The sequence below is a fragment of the Phacochoerus africanus genome, chromosome 2, assembly GCF_016906955.1.
Source record: "Phacochoerus africanus isolate WHEZ1 chromosome 2, ROS_Pafr_v1, whole genome shotgun sequence".
NCBI classification, from domain to species: Eukaryota; Metazoa; Chordata; class Mammalia; order Artiodactyla; family Suidae; genus Phacochoerus; species Phacochoerus africanus.
This window is the reverse complement of record NC_062545.1, coordinates 147661824-147688516: the sequence shown is the minus strand read 5'-3', so window position 1 is coordinate 147688516 and position 26693 is coordinate 147661824. Positions and strand designations below refer to the sequence as shown.

The following is a 26693-nucleotide window of genomic DNA, read 5'->3' as shown; positions in this document are numbered from 1 at the left end:
TGATGAGACCAACATATACAAACAGCTTATGGAGCTCAATATCAAAAAAGCAAACAAGTCAATCCCAAAATAGGCAGAAGAACTAAACAGACATTCCTCCAAAGAAATACAGATGGCCAACAGGCACATGAAAAGATGTTCAACATCCCTAATTATTAGAGAAATGCAAATCAAAACTATAATGAGGTACCACCTCACACTGGTCAAAATGACCACCATCAAAAACTCTACAAATAATGCTGGAGAGAGTGTGGGGGAAGGGAGCCCTCTTACACTACTGGTGGGAATGTAAACTGGTGCAACCACTATGGAAAACAGCACCTTAAAAAACTAAGTATAGAACTACCATATGACCCAGCAAGCCCACTCCTGGGCATATAGCTGGATAAAACCATAATTCAAAAAGATATGTATACCCCAATGTTCACTGCAGAACTATTTCTATATGGCCAAGACATGGAAACAACCTAAATGTCCACTGACAGATGAATGGATTTAAAAACTGTGGTATACACATACACACACACACACAGGCATTACTCAGCCATAAAAAAGGATGAACAAAATAATGTCATTTGCAGCAACATGGATGGAACTAGAGATTATTATACTAAGCAAAATAAGTCAGAAGGACAAAATATATACCACTTATGTGTGGAATCTAAAAAAGTGACACAAATGAACTTACTTACAAAACAGAAATAGACTCATAGACACAGAAAACAAACATGGTTACCAAAGGGGAAAGGGGGTAAGGGGATAAATTGGGAATTTAAAATTAACAGATACACACTCTTGTATATTAAAGAGACAAAATAACAAAGACCTCCTGTATATCACAGGGAACTATATTTAATATTTTTTAATAACCTAAAATGGAAAATAACTTGAAAAAGGATATATATACATACACACATCTAAATCACTTTGCTGTACACTTGAAACACTGTAAGTCAACTATTCATCAATTTTAAAAAATTATTTTTAAAAAACCAAGAAAAGGTCTACAACAGATCTTATAAAGACTCAAAATTAGGAGTTCCTATCATGGTGCAGTGGAAACGAATCCGACTAGGAACCATGATGTTGTAGGTTCGATCCCTGGCCTCGCTTAGTGGGTTAAGGATCTGGTGTTGCCATGAGCTGTGGTGTAGGTCGCAAATTCGGCTCAGATCTGGCATTGCTGTGGCTGTGGTGTAGGCCAGCAGCTGTAGCTCTGATTGGACCCCTAGCCTGGGAACCTTCACATGCCGTAAGTGTGGCCCTTAAAAAGCAAAAATAAATAAATTAATTAAAAATATATATATATATACATATTTATCACACTAAAATACAATTTTAAACATTTCCACTGTGTGCTAATGAACCAGCCAATTATAAATATACCTGTTACAATGGAGTGATGCCCTGAAAAATAAGCATTTTACTTCCTAATAATAAAAGTAGGCCACTTTCAAGCCTTTAGAGATGGACTACAAATGGAATGTATATCTCTCTAAATAAACTTGCTTTCACTTTTAAAAAAATAAATGTTAAGTTTCTATGATTATTCAAGATTATGTTTTAATACAAAAAACATACAGGAAAAGGTCTGCAATATTTTTAAAATAACTTGTAACTTTATTAATTTTCCAATACGCTTGCAATCTTTTCTATTACTAACAAAATTCAAATCACGGCAACCAGACACAAAAGTTCTGCAACTTACATCAAACAGTCATATACAAAGATCAGACTACATAGATATTGTGCTGTAAAACTCAGAGACGACTGAAGTTTGGGTAGATAACTATTTCGTTAAAGAATAAAAATACTTCCTACTTTCTGCAATCATAACTAAAAAGCTTTTCTGGGCAGATTACACTACAAGTGACATAATGTAACATAAACAATATAAAACTCAAGTCTAGGAAGTGAAAAGATTTTTAGTCACTGTACAGGTTGTTCTTCTAGTTTAAGTTTGTTTAAATTTTTTCACGGAAAGAAATATTTCAGGAGAATAAAAACAAATTCCAGATAAACATGGTTCAGTGTTTTTTATTTTACCTTCATCAAGGCAGGCAAAGTACAGATGCTGTACATTAAAACATACAAAATACACCACTCAGCACACTGACTACTACAGCTAAGAGGATGTTTTCCAAGCACTGCTCCTCTCCGAAGCACATAATCACAGCTAAATGTACAAAGAGCCATCCGCAGGCCCCACGTAGCCAACCCCAATGAGCAGCACATCGATCAGAGTCCATATTCCCAGGCCCCCGAAGCTGAAGAGCTTGCCAAGGCCTTCTCGCCACTGACCCAGGTAAAAGCGGTCCGCTCCAAACCCACCAAGGGTGATGCTGCAACAGAAAACAGGCTGAAATCCACCACAGTCCCCCCATCTACACCAGCTGTGGCTCAATAACTAGGCTAATTCATACTTGAGAAAGGGCCTCAAATCACCAGAACCCTTAATCAGGACACATGACTATTTCACAAATTTACAACACTACACAATCTTGGGCAAGAAGACTGTTTAAATGTCAAATACTTTTTAGCTGTACTGAAATCTAACGCTTCTCTTTTAGAAGAAAATAATCAGGCTTGTTGCTGTTTTAATCTTGAAAATGACGTATTCAAGAGAGCAAAGCAGGAGCCAGTCTAAGAGAAAGTGGAGGGACGTAGAGGCCAGAGGTGGCACTGAGAGGCAGCTAACACCCTCTGGCTGCTCCAGATCAAGTTGTCAACTTTATCAGTCACCCATCTTTGAAACTGTTGTGTTAGGAATAAACGGCTTTTAAGGTGACTTCAAATTATAAGATCTAACAATACGCAGACAACTTTTCATTGTATTTTTTTTTAAGTTTTTATTTTGAAAAATTCCAAAACATATAAAAGTAAAGAGAGAATAGCACCCATGACCTAGCTCCAATAATTAGCAACATGTGTCCAACCCATCTACATCTTCCCCTCCCCCGTCCTGAGTACTGCAAGGCAAACACTAGACAGTATCACATTCACAGTGAATATTCTGAAAGAAACCGTGTTGAGCCCAGAGAAGAAAACTATTCTTACTTTTCAAAAGTCAGCTGTTAAATGTGCCATGGCAATTTAAGATGTTAACAACATGAGGGAAACTGGGTGAGAAGTGTACAGGAACTCTCTGTTTGGAACTTTTCTATAAATCTAAAATCATTCCAAGATAAAAAGTTAATTGAAAAATAGGAAGTCAATAATCGTTAGTTTTAATTTGAACCACTGCTGACAAAGACTATGGGTGTCACCAAATCTCATTTTCATTGCATCCAATTTTCTATCTTGGACCCCATCTTTCACTGTCCAGGTGCGCTTTCATGCCAGGCAGGATCCTCCTCTTTCCCCAAGCCCAAATCCAACAAGGGGCAACTTGGCAGTATTAGGAGGCATTTTTGACCGTCACAACTTTCTCAGGGGTAGGCAGGGTTCTTCTAACATCCAGTAACATCCAGTAAATTGAGTCCAGAGATGCTGCTAAACACCCTACTCTGCACAGGACGCCCCAACAACAAAGAATAATTCGGCCCAATGTCACCAATGACAAGGCTGAAGAGTCTTATCTCACTTCAGCCACAGGGTCTCAGGCTCTCACCCCATCCTTCCAAAAGATGGCATGACTTCTTCATCGGGGACTCATTTAACCAGCACCCAACCTGCCCTTCCCGCTGGTGGGAAAAACTTGTACAATTTTTTTTTTTTCAAGCTGTTTAAAAGTTTAACAAGCATAAGCACATTTTTATGTAAAAACTATAAGTCTATAATTCTGTCTGGATGCTGGATTTATAGGTGACTTCCAATGTTTCCCTTTGTTTTCACTATTGAGCATGTTCTTATTCTTTCTTATAATAAAGAGTTACTGAAAATTAAAAATGTGTATCATAAACCTGCCTATTTTAAATAAATAGTACATAGCATTTTACTGAGTCACTGCACATTCAGAATGAGAAACACTGGTTCTAAAGACCTATAATAACTACTCAAGTCATCTCTAGAATGTGCAGGCATTTGGGGGAAAAACTGCAACCTGTCATTAAATTCCACGAGGGTATTAGTAATCACCTAAGTAACCCCCCACCACACTGTGTCCCTAAGGTCTCACACTCAGGGCAGGGTTGGAGTGAAGGAGGCATTTGGCTGAGCTCAACATCTGGAAGATTCCAGCAATCCCAACAAAATTCAAATTTCTAGCATCTCCAACTTATAAGAAACAGCACTTACCTCAGAGCCAGAGCAGTAGACCACTTATAACCTCCAGTCCAGTTGCAGTAAAGCATTTTCGGAAAAGTACGGTTACCTTTAAAAAAAGGGAAATCAAGCTACATAGAAACATGGATATAAAAACGCTCTCACATAGAGACTAAGTTGTAACCAACAAAAAGGAGCTATGAAAGACTAAATACCTCAACTGACACAAAATTTAAAATTTTGTTTAAAAGATACCAAAAGAAAGTGGAGGGGAGAAATAGTTAAAATCTGGGAGAGGATTTTAGGGACACCAAAAGGTTACTATCCAAAACATAAAAGCATTCCTAGAAATGTTTAAGAAAAGAACAAAATTTAGGGATAACAGATACTGGAGAGGATGTGGACCATTGCGAAGTTCTGCACCGCTGGCTGGAGCGTAAACGGATAATCTTCTTGGAAAGTAGCACACACTGGAGAGTGTGCCAGACAAACCCGTTCATGTGCGCAACCAAGAGACACAGACAAAAGCTTTAAGAGCAGCACAATTTGCAAGAAAAAACTGTAGATAATCCAAATACACTGAAAACTATGACATAGCCTTACAACAATTATTACACAGAAGTAAAAAGATAGTTACAATGAGAAAAGATAAATGGAAGACTCTCACGGCCATAGCGTTGAAAGGAGAAGGTCCCAGGAGAACATAAAAAGCATGCTATTTTGCACAATTCTAAAACACGCACTCCAGAATAATATACCATACTACATTTCATCATACACGATAGAACTATAAAAAAATTAAAGAAAAGGAAGTGGAATAATAAGAACATTTCAAAAGTGTAGTCATGTCTGAAGAGGAAGCAGGGCAATTGGGGGCAAGAAAAACAGGTCATTTCAATGGCATCAGACTGCTTTAGTTGTTAATTTGGCTGAAGCTCAATTATTATTATATTATATTGTTATGCTTTACACCTTATACTTTTTTCTTGTTTTTTCAAACTGCATTTAAAAGATTAAGAGAATCGCAAACATTCTAGATTTTAAGTTCACTGATTTATTAATCAGGCTCTGAATACCTAAAAAGTGCTGATTTATGTTTCTGATTAAACAATTAAAATTTAATTCTCAAATCTCTGGTTACAGCTCCATAAGTAAGCTTAGACAAAAATACTCTGCTCACAAACTTCCTTCACGCCTACTCACCCAAGCAGTGGATGTGGTCCCGCACAGTGCAGTTGGCAATGTAGCGCTGCCTTGGGCAGGACACCGTCATGCAGCTGGTGGAATTGGAACACTCGTAGTCTGTTTCCGGAAGCTGCCAGCAGAATCTGCAAGTCATGTTGATGATGAAGTTCTTTTGGGATTTGAAGTCTTGATCCTATGTACCCGAGGACACAAAACTATTCAATCATAATATAGTAATTTGCTAATATGTCAATAAAACCATAGTCATATGGCACAAAGTGTCTAAAATACTTATATTTATGACTGAGGAGGAAGCACCAGGAAAACAGGTACTAAACCAGTAAGTATGCAAAACAAATGTACATGGTCTGATCCCATGATCATGAGTATGCACCCAAAAACATTAACCTAAGGAAAAATAGCTAAGATAAATCCACCTCAAAACAACAAAGGTCATTTCAGGATGATAAGAGTATTTCATCACTGTCACTGCGGCAAATTTTTAATGATGCATGTGTATTTTTATAACATAGAAGAAAAGCAAAGTGTACTTTATAAAACCAGAGTCAGCTGCAAGGGCAGATTAGTCCCTCAGTTCAAGGTCACTGAGCTACAAGTCCTGTGCAGAACGCAGGTTCCCCAGCCCAGCCTGAGGTTCCTGCAGGTACAACACCTGGCCTGGCTACTGAGTCTCAACTCTTCTTGAAGAGTGCCACTGCAGTCCACAGCCCCAGGGTGTCACTGCTGTCACACCCCATAAGCACCTGGCAATCACAGAAAACTACTCCCAACTTAGAAAGAACCACATGAAGAGGCTCAGCAAGTGTTCATTGTGAGCCTAAAGCTTTTGGGACCAGGGATTTCTTCATTTCGATTTTAAAAGTCATTATTCTGTTTTCTGCTTATAAGAATAGCACATGTTCTTATATGTTGCACATTTGGAAATTACAGGAAAAAACTGTAACCTCTCCAGAGAGAACCACTTATAAACTTCTTTCACTTTGCCTTCCTGTAGTACAGATTTACATGTGGAATTATACTGAAAACATTTTGTATCCTTTTATACCCATTTGATGTTATAACACACACTTTTAAAAATCACATTTAAATGGTAACACGATAACCTCTGGAAGTATCATATTTATTAATTTTTTTAATAAATGCAAATCTACTTTTGTGTATAGTATTTAAAACTGGGTAATGTACCACCACTTGATTTAGATATTACTGTTTTTTCATTTTTATTTTTATTTGCCATGCCCACAGCATGCAGAAGTTCCTGTGCCAGGAATCAAACTCTCACACAGCAGTGACCCAAGACACTGCAGTGACAACGCCAGATACTTAACCGCTGGGCTACCAGGGCACTCCTAGGCAATACTGTTTTAAATGTCTGTGTATTTTCAGTGATGCATTCATAACACACATTTATCAACTGTCTGCTAAAACTAGGTAGGAAGTGTATGTGATACAAACTCCCAGAGACAACGGGAGAGTGAGGAAGAAGCTGGCCAGCCCAGCCTTACACCGCCCTCCTAGCAACATGCTCGGCTTACCCACTCCAGACTTCAAGGGAGTCCATTGTATGCATCAGCATGGCTATGTCAGATATAGTTCCTTTTTAAAAAAAAAAATTGATGTTCCCACTGATAATTACTTCTCAATTCTGCAGGTATGAGTAAATATCTCTAGAACAGTCTAGTTCTTTTCAGTATCTGCAATGTATTTATTCCATTACACAGTGAACCATAAATTAAACTGTTCTCTCTTGGACCTTTAGCCTGTTTCCAACCCTGCTGGATGAATAATGCAGCTAAGAATATTCTTGGGCAGGAGTTCCCTTGTGGCTCAGAAGGTTAAGGATTTGACATTGTCACTGCTGTGGCATGCTTTCAATCCCTGGCCCAGGAACTTCCACATGCCATGAGCACAGCCCTAAGTAAATAAATAGATAAATATCTCTGATTTTTTTTAAAAATTAAAAATTTTAAAAGAAGAGTTCCCATTGAGGCTCAGAGGTAACAAACCCGACTGGTATCCATGAGGATGTGGGTTAAATCCCTGGCCTTTCTCAGGGGTTAAGGATCCAGAGCTGCTGTGAGCTGTGATATAGATCACAGACACGGCTTGAATCCTGCATTGCTGTGGCTGTGGTGTAGGCCAGCAGCTGCAGCTGCAATTTGATCCCTAGCCTAAGAACTTCTATATGCCACAGGTGTGGCCCTAAAAAAAAAATACATAAAAAATAAATAAATAAAAGAGGAGTTCCTGTTGTGACTCAGTGGTTAGCAAGCTAGCAAACCTGACTAGCATCTGTGAAGGCTCGGGTTCGATCCGTGGCCTCACTCAGTGGGTTAAGGATCCAGCATTGAGGTGAGCTATGGTGTAGACGGCAACATGGATCCCATGTTGCTATGGCTCTGGGGTAGGCCAGTGGCTACAGTTCCCATTAGACCCCTAGCCTGGGAACCTCCATATGCCGTAGGTGCAGCCCTAAAAGACAAAAAAGACCCCCCCCCCCAAAAAAAAATTAGTAAAAAGAAAGAATATCCTTATGCATGCTTATTTGCATCCACATGCAATATGAAGTATCTGTAAGATAAATTCTTAGATATAGAATTGCTGGGCAAAAGGTTATGTGCATTTCTAAGTTTCACAGATGAGACAAACTGCCTACAAGGGGTAACTGACGACCCATCCACTAACAAGGTACAAGAGTGTCTCTCCCTTATACCTTCAAGAGCTTTAAGTGTTATCAAACTTTTTCTTTTGCCAATCTGATAGGTTAAAAAACGCATTAACTTATACTTAATTGCAAGAAAAATTACTTTTTTCGCATATTGAGATTCCACTTGTATATCCTTTCCTATGAAGTATTTGCTCATGTCCTAACACCATTTTTCTATAGAACTGTGATCTTTTTCTCATTGGTTTTTTTGGAAATCTTTATATATTATAGATATTAGTGCACCATTTATCACATGTGTTAGAAACACTTTTTCCTAGTTTGTCATTTATCTTTTGCCTTTAAAAAGCATAAGCTTTTTTAGATTATTCAGAAATCTCTAATTCTTAGTAGAAAAATGTATCAATTCTTTCATGGCTTCTAAATTTTATTTCATACTTAGAAAGATATCTCTATTTTAAGATTATAATAAAACTATCTCATGTTTTCTCTGATACTTCATGGTTTCATTTTTTCACATTAAACCTTTGATCTATCTGGAATTTATTTCGGATGTTCCACTTTTTTCCATATAGCTACCCAGGCACTCCAGCATTTACTGAATCCATTTCACACCACAAAAAACTACAGACCCCATCAAAAGCTCATCTGTAGTAAAAAGATTTTTTACCTTTCCCTTTGTGAAAGAGCTGTCATTATTAAGAACACAGAACATCTGAAGGAATTAAACTCAGCTCAAATACACAGCAGACTAAGCTCTTGAGGCAGACCTCAAATGCCACACCTGAGGACAAACACCTGCTATTTTATAGGATTTGCTATCACTGGCTAGTTAAGAAGTAGGTGAGATGAAAGCACCTGGGGTAGGAGGACAGCAAGAACCCATCCAGGGCACATCTCAGTCATGAGGACAGACCAGGGACCAAGGAGTTTGGAAACTTTCCTAAGTTTTGTAATTTTTCTATCTTTGTAATTTTTCTCATCTTCTGCTACTTTCCACTAAATGAAACTACTTGTGGTTTTTTGTTTGTTTTGGTTCTGGCCATGACCACAGCAAGTGGAAGTTCCCAGACCAGGGACTGAACCTGTGCCACAGAAGCAATCTGAGCCTCTGCAGTGAAAATGCCAGATCCTTAATCTGCTATACCACAAGAAAACTCCTGAAACCACTTGTTTTTGGAAGATTTAAATAAGGAAGAAATTGAGAACTATGTTTCACTCAGGAACAAGTTTTGGGAGATGAATGTCAAAGAAACTGAGGCAAACAACAAAGGAGGCTGTTTCTGGAAAAGCTCCTGTAGTTAGTCACTGAAGTTTTCTCATTTTTCACAAGTTACCTACTATGTGTCAGATCCATGAGGTATGTAACTTCAAAAGCTTTCAAACAGGTTTAGACATTAGGTAAATGGGGAGAAAAAATTCTATTCAAGATAGAGTAACAAAGACTAACTGATAATCCAAGGGCAGTCATGACGACTGCTGGCAATTAGCTCAATTTTCCAGTGTGCTTTAAAGGGTAACTTAAGTTTACAAAAACTACATTCAGACACTGAGACCACATAAAATCTCATTTCCCCTTTGGAGTGAAGCCACCTTCAAGCCCTCTCCTGATGTAGACTTCAAGAGAAGTACAGAAAGAGCCTGGGGTGGAAGGAACTTTCCAAACTAGCCCTTTGCAGACCAAGTTCCAAAGAAAAGACAGGGAAAGATACCTTATTCAAATAAATGAAGGAAATGCTAGAATCGCTGGGTCAAAGGAAATCTGCAAAAGAGGATATGGTATAGAATCTGTGTTTTCCTCCTTGACCAACTCCCAGAATGAGGGCGCCAGAAAAACACTTTAGGAAAAGCTGTTCTGGGCCCATCTCCTGATTTAACAAGAGACAGATTAATAAATCACAGAGCTAGTCATGGCAGGGCCAAGAGTAAAAACACTGCTTCATTATTCATTTCTACTCTTTATCTCATCCAGATGCTCATACAGCAGTCCCAAACAGGAAGTGTGGTCCAACTGTTCATAAATGCAGATACACAAATCTCCCTGACCTGGCCACATCTGGCAGGTGTGGGATGCCTTCAGGAGTCTGAGCTCTGAAGCAGGTATTCCCAGAGCGCTCTACGGACACCACCTGCGAAAAACCTTTCTAGGCCCCTTCCTGTCTGTCAACATATCAGAGGTGGGCTGCAGGAGTGATGATTACAACAGGCCCCATTTCAAATGGGCAGCCTGGTGTGCTTGAGCCTTTTCTATTTTTGCCTTTTTCCAAGAAGTCTGATAATTGCTTCAATTTATCCTTACATCAAAAAATTGCTATCTGAACCCCTGAAACCAAACCTTACTTAGAAATGGAAGTTTCAAGCCTTCTGATAAAGTTGACTTTACTCCTAAAATCTTACTTATAAAATGCAGGGCACTTTCAGAATTCCTCCCATAGTCAAGTCTAAACTCTACTTGAAACTTGAGGTTTACAATGAATGTTAGAATAAGTAACTTGCAGTACTTACAACACAGGTAACAGAAGGTTTGACTGTGCAGTCAAAAGTGACAGGCTTCCCATAGACACAGGAGAAATTGGTCTTGCACTCTATACAGTCTGCGGGAAGTCTGCTACACAAACCATTGCTTGGACACTTCGTCACATAAGGTGGAATATCGGTACTTTCTGTGAGAGGGAGAGAGAAGCTTATTCTCATAATGCTGATTAGAATAACAGAGAAAACAATTTTCTAAGGTTAAGGGACATGATCATGAGCAATAAGATACTGTGTGGAATGGAAAAGGCAGAGCTGGAGTCAGGCCACATGGGCAATGAAAGCAGGGCTCTGCCACCAACCAGCTGTGCTACCTGGTGCAACGGCTCAAGATCTCAGTAAAAAGCATTTAATGACTGTCTATAAAATCACCAAGAAAGTCAAATGACTACAATATACAGCATATACACATAACATACATATGGTGCTACGCATAAATTAGGACCTTCAAAAATCTAACAACTAATGAAAAAACTAACACTTACAGATGGTAAAAGTTTGTTCAATATCACAGAGGGAGGGCAAAAATGGAAGCAGAACTCAAATCTGCCAGTTTCCAGTCCAATGCTATTTTCACTTGAATTCACCAATCTGTAAGTGATTCCACGCTCTAACTGAATTAGTCAGTACAACCAAAGTACCAATGCTAGAAAACGTCCTCAATCATTACTCCACATCAACACGTCAACAAACCACAATCTGCGAATAACCTTTACAGTTTTACACTACCAAAGTTCAAAATAGTTTTCTATATTAGTAAGTTACTCAGTGGATTGCAGTTCTTTTTGCCAGCCAACCTAGCCTGGAGTACAATATATCTCCATCAGTTAAGAGAGGATCAAAATTGCCAACAGGGGAGTTCCCGTCGTGGCGCAGTGGTTAACGAATCCGACTAGGAACCATGAGGTTGCAGGTTCGATCCCTGGCCTTGCTCAGTGGGTCAAGGTTCCGGCGTTGCCGTGAGCTGTGGTGTAGGTCGCAGACGCAGCTCGGATCCTGCGTTGCTGTGGCTCTGGCGTAGGCCGGTGGCTACAGCTCCGATTCGACCCCTAGCCCGGGAACCTCCATATGCCGCAGAAGTGGTTCAAGAAATGGCAAAAAGACAAAAAAAAAAAAACCAACAAAACAAAAAAAAAATTGCCAACAGTATTGTCAGGGAGGAAGAGAAGCTTTCAAAAATATCCAAAAGATTCAAAAATTCTTATGCTTTCTCTATAAAATAATCTTTTTTTAATTTATTTATTTATTATTTTTTTTAAATGGGAGTTCCCATTATAGTGCAGCAGAAATGAATTCAATTAGTATCCATGAGGAATCAGGTTTGATCCCTGGCCTCGCTCAGTGGGTCAAGGATCCAGCACTGTTATGACCTGTGGTGTAGACTGCAGAGGCAGCTCAGATTCCGCATTGCTTTGGCTGTGGCGTAGGCTGGCAGCTGTAGCTCCAATTCAACCCCTAGCCTGCGAATTTCCAGGTACCGAGGGTGCAGCCCTAAAAAAAAAAAAAGAAAAGAAAAGAAAAGAAAGAAAAATGAAATATATGTTTTAAACTTAAGTATGCTGCTATCTTCTAGTGGTCTTTTATAGAATCTGCCAGCTTCAATTCAAATAATGCAACTGTAATCCTGCTGTACAGCACTGGGAACTATATCTAGTCACTTGTGATGGAGCATGGTGGAAGATAAGGTCCTGAGAAAAAGAATGTATGTATATATATGTATGTGTGACTGGGTCACTTTGCTGTCCAGCAGAAAATTGACAGAACACTGTAAACCAACTATAATGGAAAAAATAAAAATCATTAAAAGGAAAAAAAATAATGGAATTCTAAAGTGAAGAAACTAGAGAAACTGAGGTTCCATTTAGCAAAACACAATAAATACTCATTTAAAACTAGTTCTACCTAAAGTCACCACTAAGTAGGCAATTCTATCTACCAAAGCTTGTGGGAAACTAGAGAAACTGAGGTTCCATTTAGCAAAACACAATAAATACTCATTTAAAACTAGTTCTACCTAAAGTCACCACTAAGTAGGCAATTCTATCTACCATAGCTTTTCTTTTGTTCGTATTACTATTATGGTTGGAGGATGTACACTTAGAATCACAAAGCAAAATGACTTCAGAGGGTTAACCCTATTAACTTAAAGATGAGAAGATAAGCCCTAAAAAGTGGATAATTTGTTCCGGCTCCCAGCAGCACCACCAGACCTAGAGGCCAAGTCTCTGACCCTCTCCCATCCCTTCATTTTATACAGCTGTGGGGGAGCCTTTAATATTCGATGTCAGGAACAGGGTTTGAGAAGCACAAGAAATTTTCTGAAGCGAAAGAGGCAATGGTCGAAGGTTATCTTGATGGATGAAGTGAAAAAAACAAAACAAAACAAAACAAAAAAACCTTGAAATTTAGGAAAAGAGATGAGGCAGGAATATCAAAAGGTACTGTTCAGAAACACCAAGACTGTCTACAGAAAATTACGGTATTTGCCCTTGGTTCACGCAATCTAAAATGCAATGTATGAAATGTTGAAAGAATGGGACGTGATTTCATATTCTGAAAGAAACTACCCAAAAAAGAAAGGGAGAAACCGCTAGATACAAATATACACATTTACTAGAACGTAAAATGTCTAGTACCTGCTGCCCTGGGAACTACTGTGAAAGTACGTGTCGGGCCCGGATCCTTGACTGATTGAGCCAGCGGCTGCGAAGGCTCTACATTTAAGGACCCTACAATTAGAGAAACGTGTTATCCTGGGACCGTAAACCACCAGGCCAATAACTGCTTGCAACCTCTTGGCCTGACAGCCCGAAAGCTGAAGGATGAAACCCAATTTAGGTCTGCAGGCAACTGTAGACGAAGCGTGACGCCGGGACTCAGCTCTGCGTCCCTGGCCGAGCCCTCGGCCCCGGCTCCAGGTTCAAGGCTCGAGGCTGCGGGTTCCTGGCCAAGGGGCGGGCCGGCGTGCAGAAACACACTGACTCGCCCGTTGACGACCCTCTGCCCACACCCCAGCCTTCGCCCAGGGGCCCCCCACTCCAGGGTCCCGGCCCCTCACTCACCGCCGCCCGACAGGATGTAGAACTGCGAGAGGAACAGCAGCACGCGACACAAGCGCCGCAAGCCCTGCAGCGGCACAGCCACAGCCGCCATCTTTTCGGCTCGCGAAGTTCCGGAATTGGATGGGGGTGGGGGTTGCCGGGCCGAGGGGCGTGGTCCCGGCGCGCCGAAGGGGCGGGGCCTGGGCGCAGGCGCGGCCGCCCCGCCGAAAACTCTGGCCCCGACCGGAAGCTCCCTGGTGCAGAACTGTAGGCAGCGCTTGGCACTAGGCCAGGTCTCCTGGGACCCAGAGCCACACCTGAGGAACTGGAAGCGGAGGCGGGCAAATTGGGAAGTTGGCCGCTATTTACACGTGACCAGATATGTACGTTTAGAGACAAAAACTGCTGCTGTGCACTTGGTACTGTGCGGAGGTTCAATGACAGACGGAAAGGGTGCTTGTTTATAGATGAGGAAAATGGCCCAAACTGTTTGGGAAGGAACTCAGGCATGCCAGGTGGCCCCTGAGACCCCACTCCCCGCGACCCCAGGACTGGCCCAGCCAGCGTGTAGCTAACACCTTCTCCGCGGGCCGCCATGCTCACAGGCCAGCTCCTTAAAGACATGTAGCACTTCCAGAAAGTTCCTGAAAGACAGGGAGAAGCCGAACAGGAAGTGTAACCGCTGGTCTCAGGCCCCAAACTCTCCTGAAGGAGGCCCGTCCTGGGGCAGGAGCTGCTCCCTAGGTCCCTGGCTCCGGAGGCTCGCGGGCACCTGTTCCCACGGCAGCATCTTTGGTCAAGGGCTGCAAATAGGCTTCCCTCTTCCCGCCCACCTAGCAGTCTTCTGACACCCTCCCTCACTAGTATGATTGGTGAATGAAAGAAATACATTGAGTAGTGCTTGACCTGAGTAAATGTTAGCTTAAAAAGTTCTATCTCATAATCTAGCATCACACAGGTCTGTTAGATAATACACTTGACACTGGAAGGACTTGAGGGAAAGGGGTGTGGTGGAAAACCAACACATAACTGAGGATGGGCTCTCCTTAACCAGTTCCTCTACACTGGTGGTTCCACCTCCTTAGATTGAACCACCAGGGGTAGGGTCATGTCATACACTAGTATCTACTACTGAAAACAGTCCAGAGATAAGTACCCCTGTTGTTCACAGTCAGCTGTACCGTTTTGTTTACCAACTCTTCAGGAAGCTAACTAAATGATGTGTGTAGAAAAGAGAGCGCATGTCTTTGTTTTGAATTCTACATCATACAGCCAAATAAACACTCAAAAAAAAAAAAAAAAAACCTGCTTGATTGGTAGCTAAATTCACTACTGGCATAAAGACATTTTAATTCTGTCTGAGCAGTAAGGTGATCCTCTCAGTTAAAATCAGAACCCTAACCCTAACCCTAATCCAAGAGTTCCTGTTGTGGCTCAGCGGGTTAAGAACCTAACTAGTATCTGTGAGGATGTGGGTTCAGTCCCTGCCCTCCCTCAGTAGGTAAAGGATCTGGCATTGCCCCAAGCTGTGGTGTAGGTCACAGATGCAGCTTGGATCTGGTGTTGCTGTGGATGTGGCACAGGCTGGCAGCTGAAACTCTGATTTGGCCCTTAGCCTAGGAACTTACATATGTGCAGATGTGGCCCTAAAAGGGGAAAAAAAAAAAAAAAAGATCAGAAATCCATTTGCAGCTATAAATCAGTGGAATGTCATCCTATCAAAAAAGTAATTTAGCAGCAACATGGATGGACTTAGAAATTATGCTAAGTGAAGTTAGTCAGTCAGTGAGACACCTACATCAAATGCTATCACTTACATGTGGAATCTTAAAAAAATGACACAATGAACTTTTTTGCAGAACAGATACTGACTCACAGACTTTGAAAAACTTACAGTTTCCAAAGGAGACAGGTTGGGGGTTGAAGGGATGGGCTGGGAGTTTGGGATGGAAATGCTATAAAATTGGGTTGTGATGAAAGTTGTACAACTATAAATGTAGTAAAATTCATTAAGTTTAAAAAAACTAACTTCAACTCTTGGGGAGAAAATTATTAGAGTATAAACTTACAGGTAAAACACTGGAAGCACTATGTAACACATTTTATTTGAGGGTTTATTTTTTCTAAAGATAAATAGGTTCAATTTGTCAATTAGAAGCATTGAAATGGCAATTCTTATGCCACAGTGGAAACTAGACTGCACAACACTGATTTGTCAGTAATCCAGTATTTAGTACTAGCTGCTTCTTTTGTGGTTGTTGGTTAGTAAAAACAAATGAATGATTCTGATTTAGAAGATAAAGTTTCAGTGTGAACTTCAGTAAAACTTTAGTTAAAAAAAAAAATACTGGAGTTCCCATTGTGGCGCATTGGAAATGAAACCAACTAGGAACCATGAGGCTGTGGGTTTGATCCCTGGCCTCACTCAGTGGGTTAAGGATTCAGCATGGCTGTGAGCTGTGGTATAGTTTGCAGATGTGGCTTGGATCTGGCGTTGCTGTGGCTGTGACATAGGCTGGCAGCTGTAGCTCCAATTAGACCCCTAGCCTGGGAACCTTCATATGCTGCAGGTGTGGCCCCAAAAAGCAAAAACAAAAAACAAACAAAAATAAACCTATGGAGCTCCTGCTGTGGCACAATGGGGATTGGTGGTGTCTTGGGAGTGCAGGGATTCAGGTTCAGTCCTGGGCCCAGCACAGTGGGTTAAGGATCTGGCATTGCTGCAGCTTTGGCTTAGGTTGAAGACTGCAGCTCGGATCTGATCCCTGGCCCAGGAGGTCCGTATGCCACGGGCTGCCAAAAATTAAAAAACAGGAGTTCCCGTCGTGGCGCAGTGGTTAACAAATCCGACTAGGAACCATGAGGTTGCGGGTTCGGTCCCTGCCCTTGCTCAGTGGGTTAACGATCCGGCGTTGCCGTGAGCTGTGGTGTAGGTCGAAGACGCGGCTAGGATCCTGCGTTGCTGTGGCTCTGGCATAGGCCGGCGGCTACAGCTCCTATTCGACCCCTAGCCTGGGAACCTCCATATGCTGCAGGAGCGGCCCAAGAAATAGCAGAAAGACAAAAAACAAACAAACAAAAAACAAAAGCAAAACCTAAGGAATAATGTTATTAGAAAATAAGATTGTCCCCCACATTCAAAAGCTTTGCAGAGTTTTATCTGAAACCTATCTTTTGAAAATCACAATTCTTAACAATAACATCTCATAATGTTCATTTCCTAGTATTTCCCTCTTTTAATGAATAACATTTTCCCATTTAAGTCTCTCAAGACATCTAGGAAATTAAAAACTTTCCAAGCTTGTCCTCTCATTGTCTGCAGACACATTAGAGAATTATACTCATTCCCTTTCTCTCTTCTCATTCTGCCCATCAGTGGAGCCAATAGTGGGTCCCAAGTCCTTGGAACGAGTACTAATGCTAACTAAGGAAAATGCACTATCAGGGGTCAGAACAAGGTTACACAAGCATAAGCACATGGAAAGAACTTCAGAATTCTTCCTCAGCATACAGGGTACGTGTTTTCTTGAGCTTCTTCAGTTTATCAATGGCAGAGGTTACTGAAATCTCTCCATGAATTTTGTTATCTCTTGTTTGAACACTGACAGCATTATTTGCCTTTTCCTTTTCTCCAACAACTGTAGGGAAAAAAAGGGAAATAAATATATTTTAAATCAAAGATTTACCATATATTAAGTCAGCAGTCACATGACATGTATCTTACTGAGTTTTCTTCTTAGTATTAATCACTTAATATCAATCTAATGTCCACTCTGTCATCCTCTGACAGTATGTTTCTTCAGACAAGGAATGACATCATTCCTTTTGAGAACATCTGCTGTGGTCTTGGGATACAGATGTGAGCAGGGAGCCCTGACAGACCCCCTGACTGCACCTGAATTAAAGGGCAGGCACCAGACACATGACAACCAGCTAACAAACTTTTTTGGAACATAAAGTTTCATTCTCTCTAGTGACCCATACTGTGAGATGATGCAGAATTTTCTGCAGTCATGTTTCCTATAGCCTGGAGGGAAGGAACTGGTCAGCAATAAAGTAGATATTCAAGAGAAGCATAAAGAACCAGAGCAAAACAGGGAACAGACATGGGGAGAAATATTCCTGGAAGGGGCTGAGTATCTGCTCCAGTCATTTTTCTAATGGTTTGGCTATTTAACTCTACCTTCCATGGCATGAGATACTCTAACTCCTTTCTAATACATCCTATCATTGTCTAAGCTAATTTAAAGTGTCTGTCACCACAAGAAGCCTGACTGCAACATCATAATATCTACTACAAACACTTGTGGTGACAAACTACTCATAGGACAGCCCTGAACACATTTATTTTGCTTCTCCAGAAACTTTCAACTTACAGGAGAGAACATGCCATACCTGTAGGCATATCAGTATCAGTTTCCCTTGATTTTGAATCATTCAAAATTTCAGATTCTGCATCTAATTACATGCCTCAAGGATATTTTATTTTTTCATTTAATTCTATTCTTTTTGGTCATCTTAAAATTTGGAAACTTTTCTACTCATTGGTTTAATCTTAAAGATTTCTAAGAAACCAAAAAAGCAAAGGAGAATATTACAGGCCTGTCACATAGCTGAAACATAAGGAGTATAATTCTACTCATAAGATCATTTTCACATTTTTCCCATTGTTGGTTTGAGATATTAATTCTTGCTAGTAATCCTTTACCACAGGACTCATGTGAAACTTTATAACTCTTCTTCCAGCTAATAAAGAGTACCTATCCAGGAACACCACAGACTCTTCTTTGTATAAAAGTATGCAACAGTTATTTGTCATAATCAAGTAGTTATTCCATAGTCTTTATTTTGGGGTTTTTTTGTGGAGTTTTTTGGAATTAAGCTGAAAAAAAATAAGCATTTGGGAAAATACATACAAATTTAGATTACCTAAAATAAAATTATACTGAGCCAGCTGTGCATTTTGTATTTTCTTATTTAGTGTACAGCTATGATCTAAATCAACATCAGCCATGAAACCTTCTTCAAAAAACTCATTGGATACCTAGAAGAAAAGAAGATACTTTCATTATTACACCATGTATGGCAGCATGGCAGCCAGCCCACTGGTATTCACACCCTCGTGTGCCCCTCCAGCTGCGCAAGGTTGGTCTGTGGCCACAGTGGTGGGGAGAGTGACGGCGTGTCACATGCTAGAGGAGGTTAAAGGACTGAGATCACTCCTTTTGGAGAAGCCAGACCCCTGTTGGGAGGACATGCCAGTGAACCCGGAGAAGCCCATGAGGCAAGTGACCTCCAAGGATTGCAGCCTCACCAGGCACCCCGAGCCCAAGTCCCTCAGCCAAGCTACTCCAGATAATAAATGCCTGTTGTTTTAAGCTTCCAAGTTTGGGGAATTTGTCCTGCAGCAATAGGCACTAAAAGTGTTCTTCCCTAATAAAGCCACAAGGAAAAGATTAACTGTGAGAAAGATGAAAATACCAATTTCTTAAAAACATTAAGAAAAAAAATAGTTCTGATACAGCTACATAGACATGATTCATGTGTTATTTATTCCCAATTACTGAAAACATGGAGTGGTTGGAGTTCCCGTCGTGGCACAGTGGTTAACGAATCCGACTAAGAACCATGAGGTTGCGGGTTCAATTCCCGGCCTTGCTCAGTGGGTTAATGAACCAGTGTGGCCATGAGCTGTAGTGTAGGGTGCAGACGCTGCTTGGATCCCGCGTTGCTGTGGCTCTGGCATAGGCTGGCTGCTACAGCTCCGATTGGACCCCTAGCCTGGGAACCTCCATATGCCGCAGGAGCGGCCCAAGAAGTGGCAAAAAGACAAAAAAAAAAACCCAAAAACATGGAGTGGCAACTGATTCCTAGTTATGCAATATTTTAAAGCATGAATAACAATCCAAGTCAATGGCCTTCACAGACCACATGCCAAGATTATGCATTTTAAAGGCCTCTAATTTTACCTGAAGTGCGTATTTTTCGCAAGCTGGACCCACAGGGATCACTATTACTTGACGAGGAGACAGCCAGAAAGGCCTGAAAAATATGAGTAATATGTATTTTCAAAATGACCATTATAGATTAAAAATAACCAAAGATTTTTTTTTCTCAAGTAAGACTTCACAAGAGAGTAGGTTCAGTGGCGTGGTGTGGAAGTAGAGCAAACTATATTGAAAGGCAGCACAGGAGACAAAAGCGGCAAATGGACATTTTGATTGGAAAGGGAGGGAAAAACAGTTGCCAGCTGGATGAAAGGGCTAAACATCACTGACCATATGGTCCAGTAACCACATGCCAGGGCGTTTATCCTAGAGAAATGGAAATTTACTTTCACACAAAACTCCACACACTAACATTTATAGCAGCTTTATTGATAACAGCCATGGACTGAAAATATCCCAAATGCCCATCAGTGAATGAATCCTCAAGCTGTGCATCCACACCACTGAATGTCAGGAATGACAGGCAACCAACGATTGACACTTGCAGTGCCTTGGATGGATCTCAAGGTGATTCCATCAGTGAAGAAAGTCACTTTCAAATGGCCTCACACTATGCTTCCATTTGTGTAACATCCTAAGAATGACAAAGTTATGGCTGCCAGAGGACGATGACAGGGATGGGGTAGGAGGTTTTTGGCAATAAAATTAATGGTAGCGTGAAGGAACCTTAAAAGTAATGGAACTGTTCTATACCTTGACTGGTGTACGCAAATCGATACACGTGCACAAATACAAGACCTGAATAAGGTTGGTGAATGTGCGAATGTCAATTTCCCAGTTATTTTGTATATAGTTTTGCAAGATGTTACCAGTGGGAAAACTGGGTAAAAGGTATGTTGGACCTCTCATCTCAAAATGACAAATTTTTTTAAAGATGGAAAGGTGGGTAGAGGCAGCGAATGATGTGGAAAATATTTGCCTTTTTCTTTGTCATAATGAATATTTAGTTTGAGGGTGGGAGGAAATGCATGGGGACTATTCCCAGATGGCACTTTGTGACTATATATATTTATATACTTATTCTTACATTACAAAAGCAAAATAATGCATATGACAAATGTAATTCTACACATGAAATGCCGAAACAGTGTATAAAATGAAAAGTAAATACTTCCTTTTGAGTTCTGTGATCACCCTATCCCCAGTCCCACTGCCCCCCGAGAGCCACATTTTAAATATTTCTATTTTTATTTATTGGGGAGATTTCCACTGCAACTCTGGTGGGATGTTATGTAAACTGTGCCAGGTGTGCACTGACTTTCCTCGGGGAGGTGCACCCACACCATCTCCTGATCCACTAGTTCTGCTCTAGTGCAAGACTTCACCACCTCCTACATATGTTAACTATTTAAAATGGAATCAGGTGTTCCTGTCGTGGCTCAGCAGTAACAAACCCCACTAGTATCCATGAGGACATGGGCGCAATCCCTAGCCTTGCTCTGTGGGTTAAGGATCCTGCGTTGCATGAGCTGTAGTATAGGTTGCAGACATGGCTTGGATCCTGAGTTGCTGTGATTGTGGTGTAGGGCGGCAGCTAGAGCTCCAATTCGACCCCTAGCCTGAGAACTTCCATATGCTGCGGGTGCAGCCCTAAAAAGACAAGAAAAAAAAAAAAAGGAATCAACTGGAGAGAAATACAAATACGCTAATTCATACTTAGGTACCACACATATTCAGATGTATACTTTTGGATTGCCTGTAACTGTAATAGCTCGGACACTGTATGACATCTCAGTATATTTCTCTAAGGTCACAAATAAGATCTCAGGGGTAGACATTAACTCCGATAAGACCATCCTCATGGCTCCTTCTGAGTGACCATCCACATTCCCCCCCCCCCAAATCAAACTGTCATCTATTTCCCAACCTAATTACTTCTAAGTCTCTGACCTTGTGAGCAAATCAATAACTAAAGCCCGCCCCTCAGTGTAACTACATACCTCTGGCCATTGTTCCCTCCAGGTGCAGAGGACAATCAGACTGCCACTCAAAATGCTGCACTTGAGGGTATTTACCTTCCCCTCTCTGGCCCTGGCTGGGGCTGCCACCACAGCCATCCTCTTTGAGTTTGTGAACTAGGCTTTTATATCCTCCTCTTGGTCATAGGGCCACAAGGTAAACAACAGAGTGGAAGGAAGGAGGGCAGTACAGCCAGAGGTGGTGCTCTGGGAGTGTGGGCCATATATGTTCCAGACGAAACTAGATCTTTGAAGGGCTTGACGTAGGTGAAAAGGTTACTCTTTAGTTTTATTGAGTTCCCAAGACAGTTAATGATAGAGTGTTGGGCCACTCTGCCTCTGTTTTCTTTGTTTTGTTTTCTAGGCTGGCAGATGCAACAAGAATTTTTTATTTGCTGTTTGGATACTTGCTCATTATATAAGGAAGAAGCCACCAATTTTTTTCATACTACTTTTGTCTTTTAGATATGATTAAGACCAACACACAGCTCTTCTTTTCCATATTACTTACCATTTCCCCTCATAGTTTTCTGAGAGAATGGCTATCATTCTTTCCACTGACCCCAAAATGGCTCGATGAATGATCACAGGGTTCTTCTTATCATCTCCTTCCTTACTACAAAATGAATGTAATACTTAAGTATGCTATTAAGATTCAGAAATAACTTTTATCTTTTTAACTTATATTTAAAAGTTATTTTCCCAAAGTAGGCAAAACAATAGAGTCCTCATAAATTATCTTTAAACACAAATGTGCCATTAGTTAGAAATAAAGGTTTTCTTTCTTTCAAATTATGGTATCTTTTACAAGCCAAAAGGGAATGAGATATATCATTTAGGAAAAAGCAAGGTAATATTAGATCACGATCTCTATTACAATTCTACTGATTATCTAAACTATCAGCTTAGAACAGTTTACTCATATGGAGGGGCAAACTTACAAATCATACTTTTTTAAAAGTTAACTTTATTTTAAACCATGGCATACGCCACCAGTACTTCATTGAAAAAATAAGGAGAATAGGTTTCTGCATTCTGTAACAGAATACATTGGTATTCTATTAATTTGGGTTAATAGTATGACCACAGTGGCTGGCCAAAAAAAAAAAAAAATACCAACCTGTTTTAATTAATATAACTCAGTCATTAGTTATTAGAGAACATAATGACTCCCACATACTGAACTCCCACATAACCCCTTCTCAGCATCAGCAAATGTCAACTACCAGCCAATCTTGTTTGGTTCAAATGCACCCCTTTTCCTTACACTATCCATTGTAACCATACTTCCATATTGTAAACACTATGCCCACACTGAATAAGTCCACTGGTCAAATTCCCTTTACAGACCTGAAACCATGACATGCTCCTTACCTTTGAGGATTCTCTCCTCTCTTTCAGAAAAATATCTTAAAAGCAAATTATGACTGTTAATTGTAATAAAGTAACTCACTCCAAGATATGTGTTCTTTTCCCAGAAAAATAAATTTCACATTAGTGCAACAAATGTAAGACAAGATGCTTACAAAGTTCTTAGGAAAAATTCTCATTAAACATTGTAAAAGCTAGTTAATACTAAAATACATATACGCACAAAGTAAAGAGACAAATAAAAAGGACACAGTGAACTTCTTTGCAGAACAGATACTGACTCACAGACTTTGAAAAACTTATTGTTTCCAAAGGAGACAGGGTGGGGGGTGGGGGGGTGGGCTAGGGGTTTGGGATAGAAATGCTATAAAATTGGCTTATGATGATCATTGTATGTACAACTATAAATGTAAAAAAATTCATTGAGTTAAAAAAAAATAACAGAGGCTCATTCATTAAACTCACTTCAAGTGAGCTTTCACTAGTATCATTACCGCCAGTCATCTCTGCTAAGAGCTGCTGCAGACTGACTGCACCCCAAATCCTCTGTCAAATCCTACAGAAGCTTTGGGGTGGGGGTGGGTAGTTTGAGTCCAGTCCTGTTCAGGTACATGAAGAAATAATCCTTTCTACAAACTGGAACCAGTATTGCATGCCCCTGAATGTCATATAATGTTGTTTTGCGTAGGGAATGAAAGAAGCAGCACAGTGCTTTCACAGGCCCCTGGGTACCAGAAATATCTGTCCCAAATTTTGTTTACTTATTTATTTATTTATTTATTGCTTTTTAGGGCCACATGTGGCATATGTAAGTTCCCAAGCTAAAGGGTGAATCAGAGCAGCAGCTGCCAGCCTATACCACAGCCACGGCAATGCAGGATCCTACTGGCGTCAGATCGTTAACCCACTAAATGAGGCCAGGGATCAAACCTACATCCTCATGGGTACTAGGTGGGTTTGTTACCTGCTGAGCCACAATAGGAACTCCCCCAAAATTTATTTTAAAAGAATTAAAATCAGGTCTAGCCTTAAGAAGGACACATAGTGACCTAGACTGTGGTAAAGTGTCAAGTTCCCCCCAATAATCCCAGTGGATTTAGCTGGAATTACATTAGATTTAGAGACACATGTGAAGAGAATTTCACAATATTGATTCTTCCCATTCTAATAGTGTAATATGAATCTTCATTTAAACAAATCTTTTTGGGGTTCCCTTCGTGGCTCAGTGGTAATGAACCTGACTAGTATCCACAAAGATGTGGGTTCGATCCCTGGCCTTGCTCAATGGTTAAGGATCCAGTGTTGTCATAAGCTGTGGCATAGGTCACAGACGTGGCTCAGATCTGGCCCTACTGTGGCTGTGGTGTAGGCCAGCAGTTACAGCTCTGATTCTACCCCTAGCCTGGGAACTTCCACATGGGTGTGGCCCCAAAAAGACAAAAATAAATAAATAAAAATAAAATAAACAATTCTTTTTTTGGCCCTTTGATAAAGTTTTATGGCATATACTTCATGTAAATACTATATATTTTTATTTCTTGTTAAATTTATTCCTAGATATTTTGCTTGGTTTTGTTTGCTAGATATTTGTTGCTATTCTTGCTGTTACTGCTTCTGAACTTTTTCCCATGGCATTTCCTAGCAGGTTGTTCTAATCTAATTTAAATTGATGTCTGCATTTTGACGTTATTTGCTAGGTACCTTACTTAACTTTATTATCGGTTTTAATTTTTCTTCACTTGATTCTGTTGGAATTCTAGACATCTTAGCATCTACTTGTAACAATAATATTGTCTCTTTATTTCAAATATGAGTACTCCCAGAACAATTCTGATTAATATTCCAAATATGTGGTTCACCTTCTCAACTAAATCAAGCTGTTATTATTATTTTCTAATAAAGGTTCTTTATCATCATATGAAAATTGACTTGTTCCTCTCATAAGAATGAATGTTAAATTTTCTCCAGTGCCTCCCAGCACTGTTGAGTGTCACAGGTGAGAATACACTTCTCAGTGTTAAAGCAGCCTTGCTTCCTTAGGGAGAACACTTACTTGATCAAGGTGGTGACCTTGATGCTCCTTCCTCATTAATATGTCTGGAATACAACCCCATATTACTCAGCATGTTAATCACTTTGAAAACCTCAATTCTCGGAGTTCCCATTGTGGCGCAGCAGAAACCAATCTGACTAGTAACCATGAGGTTGCAGGTTTGATTCCTGGCTTTGCTCAGTGGGTTAAGGATCTAGTGTTGCTGTGAGCTGTGGTATAGGTCATAGATGCGGCTCGGATCCTGTGTTGCTGTGGCTGTGGTGTAGACCAGCAGCTCTAGCTCTGATTAGACCCTACCTGGGGAACCTCCATATGCTGCAGATGTGACCCTAAAAATCAAAAAAATTAAAAATAAAAATTTTTTTTAAAAATTTAAAAAGAAAACCCCAATTCCAAAAACAGACGATGGAAAAGGAATAATGATAACCCTACAGTGGGGAAACCCAGGAAACTTTATTTTAACCAAGTGAATAAGGTGAACATCACCAGTGACAAGTCACATTGATGCCATGGACATTCTTGATATGACGAGCCACTCTCAAAAGCTGACCTACAGTATGGTTCCACTTCTGTGACATTCTGGGAGAGGCAAACCACGGTGATGGAGAGTTCAGTGGCTTCCAGGGGCTGGGGTTGGAACAGCGTGCGACAGCACGGAACAGCATAGGAATCTGCTGGCTTGATGGCATCACAATCGTGCTGGTGGGCATACCACTCTATGTGGTGTTAAAACTTACAGAACTGTACACACACATATACAAATGAAGTCAACTTTGTGTTAAGAAAAACATTTTTAAAGAGAAGTTAGTTTACAGTGATGAAATTGCCTTTTTTCTCTGTTTCCCCTGCAACTGCCTCATCCTCAGGACATAGAGCCAGTGTCAGCTCTTTATGAGTCTCCCCTGCTGCCTGAGGGACAGCTGCAGTTTGGGTCATGTTTCCAGGCACTTTATTCACAGCTCTAACCTCATGCTCACTTATCCTCCCTCCCCACACCACCAGGTCCTGAGAAAACCAAAGCTGACCTCCACCCACATGACAAGCAGGTAAACAAACGCATGTGCATGAGCAATCACCAACACTTGTTTTTGTATTGCTAATGCTCAAATGACAATAATTACAGTATTTATCAATCACTCACCTAACATATGTAAGGTTAAATCTTATAGGTAGTTGGAAGTCCAGCTGAATTGTAGCACATTGATGGTATCTACCAATAGCATCCTTGATTTTTATATCAATCTGTAAATTAAGTGTTTGTTTAGAGACAGTTTTTCTTTTTCCTTTTAATTTTATTCTTTTAGAAACATATGGTCTACTTACTTTAGGACCATAAAATGCTCCGTCTCCTGGTTTCATTTTCCACGGTTTTCCAAATTCTACCAAGCTATTCTGTAGTTGCTATTTTTTTTAAGAAGAAGAGAACATTTATAAATTCAATATCATTGTACATTTTATCTGCTTGTCATACAGCTCAAAAAAGTAAGTTCAAATCTTTTCTTTTTTTTTTTTTTTTTTTTTTTACTTTTTAGGGCTGGACCTGAGGTATTTGGAGGTTCCCAGGCTAAGGGTCTAATCTGAGCTACAGCTGTCGGCCTACACCACAGCCATAGCAACGCTGGATCCAAGCCTTATCTGCGAACTACACCACAGCTC

At 40.4% G+C, this 26693-nt stretch overlaps 2 protein-coding genes across 4 annotated transcripts in view; both read right to left on the bottom strand.

Annotated features, from left to right (window-relative positions):
• Window positions 1-2021: 2021 nt before the first annotated feature.
• TM2D3 (TM2 domain containing 3) lies at window positions 2022-13778 on the bottom strand. Of its 3 annotated transcripts, XM_047766895.1 has the most exons (7): window positions 13669-13778; window positions 13243-13335; window positions 10580-10737; window positions 5407-5581; window positions 4237-4312; window positions 3058-3168; window positions 2218-2342 (listed from the first exon to the last, which is right to left on the bottom strand). In XM_047766895.1, the coding sequence occupies exons 1-6, from the start codon at window positions 13757-13759 to the stop codon at window positions 3102-3104; spliced, it is 660 nt and encodes a 219-aa protein (XP_047622851.1). In that variant the 5' UTR covers window positions 13760-13778; the 3' UTR covers window positions 2218-2342; window positions 3058-3101. The 3 variants fall into 3 exon arrangements, with proteins under 3 accessions (XP_047622849.1, XP_047622850.1, XP_047622851.1); XM_047766893.1 differs by lacking the exon at window positions 3058-3168 and having other exon boundaries at window positions 2022-2342; XM_047766894.1 differs by lacking the exons at window positions 3058-3168; window positions 13243-13335 and having other exon boundaries at window positions 2022-2342.
• A 2922-nt stretch (window positions 13779-16700) lies between these two features.
• Window positions 16701-26693, bottom strand: part of TARS3 (threonyl-tRNA synthetase 3) — a 54346-nt gene continuing 44353 nt past the window's right edge. Inside the window, exons 14-19 of the mRNA XM_047766892.1 lie at window positions 26361-26438; window positions 26179-26279; window positions 22125-22229; window positions 19617-19689; window positions 18577-18691; window positions 16701-17285 (exon numbers count right to left, since the gene is read on the bottom strand). Coding sequence (XP_047622848.1) covers window positions 17137-17285; window positions 18577-18691; window positions 19617-19689; window positions 22125-22229; window positions 26179-26279; window positions 26361-26438 — 621 coding nt within the window. The 3' untranslated portion in view covers window positions 16701-17136. The remainder of the gene's footprint in view (window positions 17286-18576; window positions 18692-19616; window positions 19690-22124; window positions 22230-26178; window positions 26280-26360; window positions 26439-26693) is intronic.

Excerpts from the sequence above, each read along its gene's own strand:
- TM2D3 (XM_047766893.1), bottom strand. The coding sequence starts at position 13,759 with ATGGCGGCTGTGGCTGTGCCGCTGCAGGGCTTGCGGCGCTTGTGTCGC. Across the intron at positions 13,336-13,668 it reads CTACATCCTGTCGGGCGGCG|GGTCCTTAAATGTAGAGCCT; the intron begins GTGAGTGAGGGG and ends CTCTAATTGTAG. Across the intron at positions 4,313-5,406 it reads GGACCACATCCACTGCTTGG|GTAACCGTACTTTTCCGAAA; the intron begins GTGAGTAGGCGT and ends CTTTTTTTAAAG.